Below are 13,945 nucleotides of genomic sequence, written 5' to 3' on the forward strand. Positions count from 1 at the left end.
TTTTTGACAGTTAAACGTTACTTGATAGTTAAGTGTTATTTGATAGTTTGTTATTTTGATAGTTAAATGTTATTGTTTATTGTTGAATCTTATGCACCTTCCTCCACGACAAATTCCTTGCAGGTGAAAACTTGCTTGGCAATAAACGGTTCTGATTCTGACTAAAGATAGATGCAAACCCACTATAGATGGATGCAAACCCACTAGAGATGGATGCAAACCCACTAGAGATGGATGCAAACCCACTAAAGATGGATGCAAACCCACTAGAGATGTATGCAAACCCACTAGAGATGGATGCAAACCCACTAGAGATGGATGCAAACCCACTAGAGATGGATGCAAACCCACTAAAGATGGATGCAAACCCACTAGAGATGGATGCAAACCCACTAGAGATGTATGCAAACCCACTAGAGATGGATGCAAACCCACTAAAGATAGATGCAAACCCACTAGAGATGTATGCAAACCCACTAGAGATGGATGCAAACCCACTAGAGATGGATGCAAACCCACTAAAGATGGATGCAAACCCACTAGAGATGTATGCAAACCCACTAGAGATGGATGCAAACCCACTAGAGATGTATGCAAACCCACTAGAGATGTATGCAAACCCACTAGAGATGGATGCAAACCCACTAGAGATGGATGCAAACCCACTAAAGATGGATGCAAACCCACTAGAGATGTATGCAAACCCACTAGAGATGTATGCAAACCCACTAGAGATGGATGCAAACCCACTAGAGATGGATGCAAACCCACTAGAGATGGATGCAAACCCACTAGAGATGGATGCAAACCCACTAGAGATGTATGCAAACCCACTAGAGATGGATGCAAACCCACTAAAGATAGATGCAAACCCACTAGAGATGGATGCAAACCCACTAGAGATGGATGCAAACCCACTAAAGATAGATGCAAACCCACTAGAGATGGATGCAAACCCACTAAAGATAGATGCAAACCCACTAGAGATGGATGCAAACCCACTAGAGATGGATGCAAACCCACTAGAGATGGATGCAAACCCACTAGAGATGGATGCAAACCCACTAAAGATGGATGCAAACCCACTAGAGATGTATGCAAACCCACTAGAGATGTATGCAAACCCACTAGAGATGGATGCAAACCCACTAGAGATGGATGCAAACCCACTAGAGATGGATGCAAACCCACTAGAGATGGATGCAAACCCACTAGAGATGGATGCAAACCCACTAGAGATGGATGCAAACCCACTAGAGATGTATGCAAACCCACTAGAGATGGATGCAAACCCACTAGAGATGGATGCAAACCCACTAGAGATGGATGCAAACCCACTAGAGATGGATGCAAACCCACTAGAGATGGATGCAAACCCACTAGAGATGGATGCAAACCCACTAGAGATGTATGCAAACCCACTAGAGATGGATGCAAACCCACTAAAGATAGATGCAAACCCACTAGAGATGTATGCAAACCCACTAGAGATGGATGCAAACCCACTAGAGATGGATGCAAACCCACTAAAAATGGATGCAAACCCACTAGAGATGTATGCAAACCCACTAGAGATGGATGCAAACCCACTAGAGATGTATGCAAACCCACTAGAGATGGATGCAAACCCACTAGAGATGGATGCAAACCCACTAAAGATGGATGCAAACCCACTAGAGATGTATGCAAACCCACTAGAGATGTATGCAAACCCACTAGAGATGGATGCAAACCCACTAGAGATGGATGCAAACCCACTAGAGATGGATGCAAACCCACTAGAGATGGATGCAAACCCACTAGAGATGGATGCAAACCCACTAGAGATGTATGCAAACCCACTAGAGATGGATGCAAACCCACTAAAGATAGATGCAAACCCACTAGAGATGTATGCAAACCCACTAGAGATGGATGCAAACCCACTAAAGATAGATGCAAACCCACTAGAGATGGATGCAAACCCACTAAAGATAGATGCAAACCCACTAGAGATGGATGCAAACCCACTAGAGATGGATGCAAACCCACTAGAGATGGATGCAAACCCACTAAAGATGGATGCAAACCCACTAGAGATGTATGCAAACCCACTAGAGATGGATGCAAACCCACTAGAGATGGATGCAAACCCACTAGAGATGGATGCAAACCCACTAGAGATGGATGCAAACCCACTAGAGATGGATGCAAACCCACTAGAGATGGATGCAAACCCACTAGAGATGGATGCAAACCCACTAGAGATGGATGCAAACCCACTAGAGATGGATGCAAACCCACTAGAGATGGATGCAAACCCACTAGAGATGGATGCAAACCCACTAAAGATGGATGCAAACCCACTAGAGATGGATGCAAACCCACTAGAGATGGATGCAAACCCACTAGAGATGGATGCAAACCCACTAGAGATGGATGCAAACCCACTAGAGATGGATGCAAACCCACTAGAGATGGATGCAAACCCACTAGAGATGGATGCAAACCCACTAGAGATGGATGCAAACCCACTAGAGATGTATGCAAACCCACTAGAGATGGATGCAAACCCACTAGAGATGGATGCAAACCCACTAAAGATGGATGCAAACCCACTAGAGATGGATGCAAACCCACTAGAGATGGATGCAAACCCACTAGAGATGGATGCAAACCCACTAGAGATGGATGCAAACCCACTAGAGATGGATGCAAACCCACTAGAGATGGATGCAAACCCACTAGAGATGGATGCAAACCCACTAGAGATGGATGCAAACCGACGTGTGAAGTATTTTTACTAGTGCTGGGCAAGTTAACGCATTAATTTCGCGTTCACGCATTCATTCATTAACGCCGACATTTATTTTATCGCGCGTTAACGCATTTTTTAAAATTTATTATAATTATAATTCTTTTTTTTTTTTTAATTGAAAGACAAGAGACAATACATATACATAACAACAAGAGGATGACAAGAGCAGTGGGATCAAAGGCAGCAAACATCCTGAAGTCAGTTGCGGCAAAGTCTACGCTGACATTCACCGTAAACACATTCAAACGCACAGATCGGGAGCGAAGGACTTTGAAAGTTAACGGAAACATTAACGTGAGACAACATCCGGTTTCTTCAGACCAACATCCGGTTTTCAGAATAAGATGCCAACAAAGTATGAATTATATTCACATTAAGTATGAAACATGCTGCCTGCAGCTTGTGAACCAAATGTTATTGCCCCTTTGTTCATATAGCAGTACTTTCAAAATAAAAGTGCACAATACACTACTTTATTATTCATGATTGAACTTTGCCATAACAATGAGATTAATCGCAAAAAATCCATGCGATTAATCGCGACTAAATATTTGAATCGTTGCTCAGCACTAATTATTACTTGTTAAGATTAGTTTGATAACTTTGATTAATGACACAAAATAGAAACAATAATGAAATGAGTTCTCATAGATATGATCTCTAGTGATCTGCAGGGTAAAGGTGTCCCACTATGTGTCCTCTCTGTGTCTTGTGTCCTCTTTGTGTCCCCCATGGCTCAGAGTGAAGTGGACTAATCCAGATTACATGTGACCACGTCACCAGGACCCTTAGAGACGTGGTTCATAGCTGCTGTGTTTAAGCTGCTCTGTGTGCAAAGACCTGGACCAGCAGACTCTCACCTCCTGGTCTCGTGTGTCCCCCATGCAGTCTCAGGCCTTAGAGGAGCGCTCGCTTCGCACCACCTCGCCCTCCCTGCTGACGGCCACGGTGGGTCAGAGGGTCCTCAGCCGGCTGGACGAGGGCTCAGGATGCACCAGCACCGAGCGGGTCGTCGCCCTCTGGACCGAGGAGGGCATCCGGAACGCCCGGGACATCCTGCAGGTCAGTACAGACCGGGACCAGGACCAGGTGTGTGGAGGGGTTTAGAGTCATGTGGAGATCTGTGGAGGAGAAGGTGTGGTTCTTTATGTCAGTGAAGCCCATCGTTTAGATCCAGGTTTCTTTCAGTCTGGTGGGTCGACGACATCGCTGCTTTTACCTGGGCCTGAACCAGTCCCAGTGCAGTCCTGATCCTCCATATGAACCAGTCCCAGTGCAGTCCTGATCCTCTATATCAGGGATTCCCAAAGTGGGGTGCGCGCACCCCTGGGGGTGCGCGAGCTGCCTCTAGGGGGTGCGCGAGAGGAAAAGTGTAATGGCGGTCTGATGGTGTAATAATATTAAATATAAAAAAAAAATGTAATTTTAATTTAAAAACTGTCAGGTGGGACATCTGAAGCTATCAGTCGTAAAAGAGGAGAAGGACAGAGAGAGAGAGAGGAATCGGAGGCGAGGGGAACGGAGAGGTGCGTGGGGAGAGACCGGGAGAAGAAATCGAGTCAGAGGAAGATGAGACGGAGGAAGGAGGAAGGGATTGCACAGACAAATCGGGAGCACATCGGCCCATCGCGGAGTCAAGGTGAAAAAGAGGAAACGAGAGTGAGCATCAGACTGGGAAAAAAAGAGGAAATATGATGAAAAGTATGTGTGTCTGGGCTTCACTTGGATTGGCAACGCAGATTCCCCAAAGCCACAGTGCGTGGTGTGCAGTGAGGTTCTGGCTAACAGTCTGAAGCTCTTATTTACGTCGCCACCTGAACACCAAGCATGCCAGTGCAAGTCAAAAGCCCCTTACATTCTTTATATCCAAATTGGAGGAGTTACAAAACAGCCAAAACAACTGCAGTCTCATTCATGTGTTGGTCTATAAATGACGCATTACGGGCTTCATATCTGGTTACAGAATAGCGAGAAAGGGGCTACCGCACACAATCACTGAAGACGTGAGCTCACCAGCTGCCAGAGAGATGGTGGAATGTATGATTGGGGAGAAAGAAGCAAACAAGTTGGACATGATCCCGGTGTCCAACAACACTGTGTCGCGCCGCATCGATGCTTTGTCCGAAGACATCCTGGCTACATTAGTCGCTCATTAATTGTAAATTAAATGTGATAATCTGCCTCTGAGCCTGTGCGTGTGTGCTCGCATCCGTATTGCTCTTTAAAAGTGACGCCTTGTGTCACTGAAAGTTATTGAAACTTTGTTGCAGTGTTTCAGGGCGTTTTCACACCTTCAGTTCGTTTGCTTTGTTGCAGTTGCTCCTTTGTTCGGTTTGTGTTCACACTGCAACATTTAACAGCGGACTACATCTTGTAAACAAATGCCACGCGCGAGCAAACTGTTCTCTCATTGGTCCGATTCTTATGCGGCTATGAAGGCTTAAAAGGCTCTGTTGCGTCTTTTTTTTTTTTTTTTTTTAATGGGGGGGGGGGGGGGGTGCGCGAACCCGGTCGGGATGTAGAAGGGGGTGCGCGGCCTAAAAAGTTTGGGAACCGCTGCTCTATATGAACCAGTCTCAGTGCAGTCCTGATCCTCCATATGAACCAGTCCCAGTGCAGTCCTGATCCTCCATATGAACCAGTCCCAGTGCAGTCCTGATCCTCTATATGAACCAGTCTCAGTGCAGTCCTGATCCTCCATATGAACCAGTCCCAGTGCAGTCCTGATCCTCCATATGAACCAGTCTCAGTGCAGTCCTGATCCTCCATATGAACCAGTCCCAGTGCAGTCCTGATCCTCTATATGAACCAGTCTCAGTGCAGTCCTGATCCTCCATATGAACCAGTCCCAGTGCAGTCCTGATCCTCCATATGAACCAGTCTCAGTGCAGTCCTGATCCTCCATATGAACCAGTCCCAGTGCAGTCCTGATCCTCCATATGAACCAGTCCCAGTGCAGTCCTGATCCTCCATATGAACCAGTCTCAGTGTAGTCCTGATCCTCTATATGAACCAGTCCCAGTGCAGTCCTGATCCTCTATATGAACCAGTCTCAGTGCAGTCCTGATCCTCCATATGAACCAGTCCCAGTGCAGTCCTGATCCTCCATATGAACCAGTCTCAGTGTAGTCCTGATCCTCCATATGAACCAGTCTCAGTGTAGTCCTGATCCTCCATATGAACCAGTCTCAGTGCAGTCCTGATCCTCTATATGAACCAGTCCCAGTGCAGTCCTGATCCTCTATATGAACCAGTCCCAGTGCAGTCCTGATCCTCCATATGAACCAGTCTCAGTGTAGTCCTGATCCTCTATATGAACCAGTCCCAGTGCAGTCCTGATCCTCCATATGAACCAGTCCCAGTGCAGTCCTGATCCTCCATATGAACCAGTCCCAGTGCAGTCCTGATCCTCCATATGAACCAGTCTCAGTGTAGTCCTGATCCTCCATATGAACCAGTCTCAGTGTAGTCCTGATCCTCCATATGAACCAGTCCCAGTGCAGTCCTGATCCTCCATATGAACCAGTCTCAGTGCAGTCCTGATCCTCCATATGAACCAGTCCCAGTGCAGTCCTGATCCTCTATATGAACCAGTCTCAGTGCAGTCCTGATCCTCCATATGAACCAGTCCCAGTGCAGTCCTGATCCTCCATATGAACCAGTCTCAGTGCAGTCCTGATCCTCCATATGAACCAGTCCCAGTGCAGTCCTGATCCTCCATATGAACCAGTCCCAGTGCAGTCCTGATCCTCCATATGAACCAGTCTCAGTGTAGTCCTGATCCTCTATATGAACCAGTCCCAGTGCAGTCCTGATCCTCTATATGAACCAGTCTCAGTGCAGTCCTGATCCTCCATATGAACCAGTCCCAGTGCAGTCCTGATCCTCCATATGAACCAGTCTCAGTGTAGTCCTGATCCTCCATATGAACCAGTCTCAGTGTAGTCCTGATCCTCCATATGAACCAGTCTCAGTGCAGTCCTGATCCTCTATATGAACCAGTCCCAGTGCAGTCCTGATCCTCTATATGAACCAGTCCCAGTGCAGTCCTGATCCTCCATATGAACCAGTCTCAGTGTAGTCCTGATCCTCTATATGAACCAGTCCCAGTGCAGTCCTGATCCTCCATATGAACCAGTCCCAGTGCAGTCCTGATCCTCCATATGAACCAGTCCCAGTGCAGTCCTGATCCTCCATATGAACCAGTCTCAGTGTAGTCCTGATCCTCCATATGAACCAGTCTCAGTGTAGTCCTGATCCTCCATATGAACCAGTCCCAGTGCAGTCCTGATCCTCCATATGAACCAGTCTCAGTGTAGTCCTGATCCTCTATATGAACCAGTCTCAGTGTAGTCCTGATCCTCTATATGAACCAGTCTCAGTGTAGTCCTGATCCTCCATATGAACCAGTCCCAGTGCAGTCCTGATCCTCCATATGAACCAGTCTCAGTGTAGTCCTGATCCTCCATATGAACCAGTCCCAGTGTAGTCCTGATCCTCGATATGAACCAGTCTCAGTGTAGTCCTGATCCTCTATATGAACCAGTCCCAGTGCAGTCCTGATCCTCCATATGAACCAGTCTCAGTGTAGTCCTGATCCTCCATATGAACCAGTCCCAGTGCAGTCCTGATCCTCCATATGAACCAGTCTCAGTGCAGTCCTGATCCTCCATATGAACCAGTCTCAGTGCAGTCCTGATCCTCGATATGAACCAGTCTCAGTGCAGTCCTGATCCTCGATATGAACCAGTCTCAGTGCAGTCCTGATCCTCGATATGAACCAGTCCCAGTGTAGTCCTGATCCTCGATATGAACCAGTCTCAGTGCAGTCCTGATCCTCTATATGAACCAGTCTCAGTTTAGTGTGGTGAACTCATGCAGGTTCACCAGAAACTCCTTCAGCTCAGACTCCAGCAGAGACCGGTCCACCGTGGACAGAACCAGATCCAGAGCCCCCCCCGCTGCTGAACACCCAGGATGTACTGCTGGACCCGCTGGAGGGAAGGGAGGCACGGGAGAACCAGGACCAGGACTGAGAGGGGCAGACTGTCAGACCTGCTGCAGTAACATGAGAGGTTTTCTAAAGAGACTCTGGTGCTCAGAGACACTTCCACGTTAGTCCACAGGGGGCGACAGAGTTCCTCTTAGTGACTTTGTCACTGAAGGCTACTTCAGCAGCTCAGAGGGTCTGGAGGAACCTCGGGTTCCTCAGGGTCGGGTCAGAGGAGCAGCACCAGGTTTCTGAGATCCAGGTTCAGGTCTCTGCAGCACACTTTAATAAACAACAGCTGCTGTACTTCAGGGGGATGATGAGGTCGTTCACTTGAGTATTTCCATGTTGTATTACTTCATACTGCTACTAAATAATGTACTTTATACTGTACTACATCTCAGAGGTACATGCTGTACTTTATACTGTACTACATCTCAGAGGTACATATAGTACTTTATACTGTACTACATCTCAGAGGTACATGTAGTACTTTATACTGTACTACATCTCAGAGGTACATGTAGTACTTTATACTGTACTACATCTCAGAGGTACATGCTGTACTTTATACTGTACTACATCTCAGAGGTACATGTAGTACTTTATACTGTACTACATCTCAGAGGTACATGCTGTACTTTATACTGTACTACATCTCAGAGGTACATGTAGTACTTTATACTGTACTACATCTCAGAGGTACATGTAGTACTTTATACTGTACTACATCTCAGAGGTACATGCTGTACTTTATACTGTACTACATCTCAGAGGTACATGCTGTACTTTATACTGTACTACATCTCAGAGGTACATGCTGTACTTTATACTGTACTACATCTCAGAGGTACATGCTGTACTTTATACTGTACTACATCTCAGAGCTACATGTAGTACTTTATACTGTACTACATCTCAGAGGTACATGTAGTACTTTATACTGTACTACATCTCAGAGGTACATGCTGTACTTTATACTGTACTACATCTCAGAGGTACATGCTGTACTTTATACTGTACTACATCTCAGAGGTACATGTAGTACTTTATACTGTACTACATCTCAGAGGTACATGTGGTACTTTATACTGTACTACGTCTCAGAGGTACATGTAGTACTTTATACTGTACTACATCTCAGAGGTACATGTAGTACTTTATACTGTACTACGTCTCAGAGGTACATGTAGTACTTTATACTGTACTACATCTCAGAGGTACATGTAGTACTTTATACTGTACTACATCTCAGAGGTACATATAGTACTTTATACTGTACTACGTCTCAGAGGTACATGTAGTACTTTATACTGTACTACATCTCAGAGGTACATGTAGTACTTTATACTGTACTACATCTCAGAGGTACATGTAGTACTTTATACTGTACTACGTCTCAGAGGTACATGTAGTACTTTATACTGTACTACATCTCAGAGGTACATGTACTTTATACTGTACTACATCTCAGAGGTACATGTAGTACTTTATACTGTACTACATCTCAGAGGTACATGCTGTACTTTATACTGTACTACATCTCAGAGGTACATGTAGTACTTTATACTGTACTACATCTCAGAGGTACATGTAGTACTTTATACTGTACTACATCTCAGAGGTACATGTAGTACTTTATACTGTACTACATCTCAGAGGTACATGTACTTTATACTGTACTACATCTCAGAGGTACATGTAGTACTTTATACTGTACTACATCTCAGAGGTACATGCTGTACTTTATACTGTACTACGTCTCAGAGCTACATGTAGTACTTTATACTGTACTACGTCTCAGAGCTACATGTAGTACTTTATACTGTACTACATCTCAGAGCTACATGTAGTACTTTATACTGTACTACGTCTCAGAGCTACATGTAGTACTTTATACTGTACTACATCTCAGAGCTACATGTAGTACTTTATACTGTACTACGTCTCAGAGGTACATGCTGTACTTTATACTGTACTACGTCTCAGAGGTACATGCTGTACTTTATACTGTACTACGTCTCAGAGGTACACGCTGTACTTTATACTGTACTACGTCTCAGAGGTACATGCTGTACTTTATACTGTACTACGTCTCAGAGGTACATGCTGTACTTTGTGTACCTCTACCCGTCTTGTTCCAGACTCTGGACTTCCCTCTGGAGGAGCGTCTCAGTCTGGCTGACCTGACTCTGGCTCTGGACAACGAGCTGCTGGTCAGCGGGAACGGCATCGAACAGGCGGCTCTGATCTCCTACAAGAACGAGATCCAGCACCTGCAGTGGGTCTGATGATGTCACACAACGTGATGCGGCTCAGTCCACACGCTAAGCTAGGCTAACGTGTGTGTGTGTGTGTGTGTGTGTAGGGTGCTGGTGGACCAGGCCTGCAGTGAGCGGGACAAGGTGAAGACAGACCTGGATCAGGCTCATCAGAGGAACCTGCAGCTGGTCAGAGAGGTGGACGACAGACACGCCAGCATGGAGACACTCAACCAGAGCAGGATCAGGTCAGACTGGTTTAAACTGGACTTATACTGGTTCTCTCACTGGTCCTCCTACTGGTCTCCTACTGGTCCTCATACTGGACTCTAACTGGTCCTCATACTGGTCCTCATACTGGACTCTAACTGGTCCTCATACTGGTCCTCATAATGGACTCTAACTGGTCCTCATACTGGACTCTAACTGGTCCTCATACTGGTCCTCATACTGGACTCTAACTGGTCCTCATACTGGACTCTAACTGGTCCTCATACTGGACTCTAACTGGTCCTCATACTGGTCCTCCTACTGGTCCTCTTACTGGTCCTCCTACTGGTCCTCATACTGGACTCTAACTGGTCCTCATACTGGTCCTCATACTGGTCCTCATACTGGTCCTCTTACTGGTCCTCCTACTGGTCCTCATACTGGACTCTAACTGGTCCTCATACTGGTCCTCATACTGGTCCTCATACTGGTCCTCATACTGGTCCTCATACTGGACTCTAACTGGTCCTCCTACTGGTCCTCTTACTGGTCCTCTTACTGGTCCTCATACTGGTCCTCTTACTGGTCCTCATACTGGACTCTAACTGGTCCTCATACTGGACTCTAACTGGTCCTCATACTGGTCCTCTACTGGTCTCCTACTGGTCCTCATACTGGTCCTCCTACTGGTCCTCTTACTGGTCCTCTTACTGGTCCTCATACTGGTCCTCCTACTGGTCCTCTAACTGGTCCTCATACTGGTCCTCTACTGGTCCTCTTACTGGTCCTCATACTGGTCCTCCTACTGGTCCTCTAACTGGTCCTCTAACTGGTCCTCATACTGGTCCTCATACTGGACTCTAACTGGTCCTCATACTGGACTCTAACTGGTCCTCCTACTGGTCCTCATACTGGTCCTCATACTGGTCCTCTACTGGTCTCCTACTGGTCCTCATACTGGTCCTCCTACTGGTCCTCCTACTGGTCCTCTTACTGGTCCTCCTACTGGTCCTCTTACTGGTCCGTGAGTCGTCATGATGAAGATGAGCAATGAGGCGGCGGTGTTGACGAGCTGCTCTGTGATTGGCAGGGAGCTGGAGCAGGACCTCCGTGATAGGCTGGCGGCTCTGCGCTGCCAGTCGGAGCAGGAGAGCGAGGCTCAGCTGCAGCAGACGGAGAGAGAGCGCCGCTCACTGCAGGACCGGCTGCAGCTGCTCCGAGTCCAGGAGGCGGAGCTACGGGAGGAGCTCTGCGGCGCCGCACAGGTGAGCACACCCGGTGTTTGAGCAAACATCGAACACCATCGCTCTGTATTTAGATCGCTTTAAAGGTTGAAGTTGTGGGAGGCGGCTGGAGAGACCTGATCTCGATGTGTTCAGGAGAGCAGTCGCCTGGAGGAGGACCTGAGAGCTGTGACGATGAAGCTGACCGAAGCAGAACGCTCAGTGAAGCGGCTGCAGAGAGACGTGGACCAGCTGCTGCTCCACAAGGTCTCTGCAGCATCTCAGTGCCTTCACATGAGCCGTCCATCTCAGAGAGAGAGAGAGAGAGAGCGAGAGAGCGAGAGAGCGAGAGAGAGAGAGAGAGAGAGAGAGAGAGAGAGAGAGAGAGAGAGAGAGAGAGAGAGAGAGAGAGAGAGAGAGAGAGAGAGAGAGAGAGAGAGAGAGAGAGAGAGAGAGAGAGAGAGAGAGAGAGAGAGAGAGAGAGACCTGATGAGTCGAGTACTGGTCATCGAATACTCGTACTAGATTACTAGTACAATCTAGTACGAGTAGAAGTAATGTAGTCACCGTCGGAAATACACGAGGGCAAAACTGCCCCTAAGAAATCTAATGTTGCCCCTGATGTCACCAGGAGAGGGGCAAACACTGGCCCATAACTTCCTCTAATAATAATAATGATCATTCAATGAACTTGTACATGAGCCGGTCCAGTTGCCTCCTCGACTGATGCGTGAAGAAGCGAACGTTCTAAACGAGCGTTTCTTCATCAGACCTGTGACTGAGAGGCCGGTGCACTCACAGACCCTCACATGTGAGTGCAGCTCTACGCTGACATTCACCGTGAACACATTCAAACGCACAGATCAGAGCGAGCGAAGGACTGTTAGCGGAAACATTAACGTCAGACAACATCCGGTGTCTTCAGACCAACATCCGGCTTTCAGAATAAGATGCCAACAAAGTATGAATCATATTCACATTAAGTATGAAACATGCTGCATCTCGTGAGTTAAAGGGAAAATACAGCTGCATTGTGGGTAAAGTGTCTTTGTTCTGTGGTTTGAGGGTTGCTCATGAATAATACCTGACTGACAGTCAACTGAGATATTTTACTGAGTAAAACCTCTGAACTGAATTTGGACCTTCAAATGGCACATTTTTAATATTTGAGGTGCTACAAAAATGTTTTTCTCAATAATTCCACACAATGACTAATGCATATGTAATCAAGGCATCGTTGACTAAATAATTGTTAATAGTTCTTTGAAAAATGTAATAATAACAATAAATAACCACAAATAAATAAGAATAAATAGAATCTGATTTGTTTTTTGTTTAATAAATCTAAGAAAACACTTTGAATCTGTAGACTACTGCCTCATAGTCTTATTATTGCCATTTGATGACACTTGCTCATATACTGTAAGCCTAAATAACTTAATAACTTATATTTATTATTTTGAACAAAGGTTAAATGTTATTTCACAAGTTTCAAAAAGTGCCCCCAATTCTTTTTCAATGCCCTGGATCTCAGTCAGTGGGGGCAAAAATTGCCCCCTAAAAATATGTAAATTTCCTACCCTGATGTAGTACTAGTCAACTGGTAGACACACTGGCCTTTAACCTTAATCTATTTTAAGATAAAATGAGAGATATCAGAGTAACATTAGTCCTCACAAAGACAGCAGAACTCTCTCTCTCTCTCTCTCACACACACGCACGCACGCACACACACACACACACACACACACACACACACACACACACACACACACACACACGCACACACTCTCAGGTGTAAGGTGACTCGTCTCCTTGTAGTTGATCCATTATTGATGAAAGTTTCCTCTCTGACTTCACTTCTTTGCTCCGACTGATGACGATGACTTCTGATCGGTTGACCGTTGGATTAAACCAATAACCAGTTGGTTTTGATTGACCGTTGGATTAAACCAATAACCAGTTGGTTTTGATTGACCGTTGGATTAAACCAATAACCAGTTGGTTTTGATTGACCGTTGGATTAAACCAATAACCAGTTGGTTTTGATTGACCGTTGGATTAAACCAATAACCAGTTGGTTTTGATTGACAGTTGGATTAAACCAATAACCAGTTGGTTTTGATTGACCGTTGGATTAAACCAATAACCAGTTGGTTTTGATTGACAGTTGGATTAAACCAATAACCAGTTGGTTTTGATTGACAGTTGGATTAAACCAATAACCAGTTGGTTTTGATTGACAGTTGGATTAAACCAATAACCAGTTGGTTTTGATTGACCGTTGGATTAAACCAATAACCAGTTGGTTTTGATTGACAGTTGGATTAAACCAATAACCAGTTGGTTTTGATTGACCGTTGGATTAAACCAATAACCAGTTGGTTTTGATTGACCGTTGGATTAAACCAATAACCAGTTGGTTTTGATTGACCGTTGGATTAAACCAATAACCAGTTGGTTT

General features: G+C 45.7%; 1 protein-coding gene across 1 annotated transcript in view; it reads left to right on the forward strand.

Annotated features, from left to right (window-relative positions):
* Positions 1-10,381, forward strand: part of LOC306785641 (ninein-like protein) — a gene marked incomplete at its 3' end in the record, with an annotated part of 31,900 nt that extends 21,519 nt beyond the window's left edge. The window contains exons 9-11 of the mRNA XM_079280099.1: positions 3,686-3,859; positions 9,932-10,068; positions 10,156-10,381. Coding sequence (XP_079136225.1) covers positions 3,686-3,859; positions 9,932-10,068; positions 10,156-10,381 — 537 coding nt within the window. The remainder of the gene's footprint in view (positions 1-3,685; positions 3,860-9,931; positions 10,069-10,155) is intronic.
* Between the last annotated feature and the right edge of the window lie 3,564 nt (positions 10,382-13,945).

This window comes from Melanostigma gelatinosum (assembly GCF_949748355.1).
Source record: "Melanostigma gelatinosum genome assembly, chromosome: 12".
Taxonomy (NCBI): domain Eukaryota; kingdom Metazoa; phylum Chordata; class Actinopteri; order Perciformes; family Zoarcidae; genus Melanostigma; species Melanostigma gelatinosum.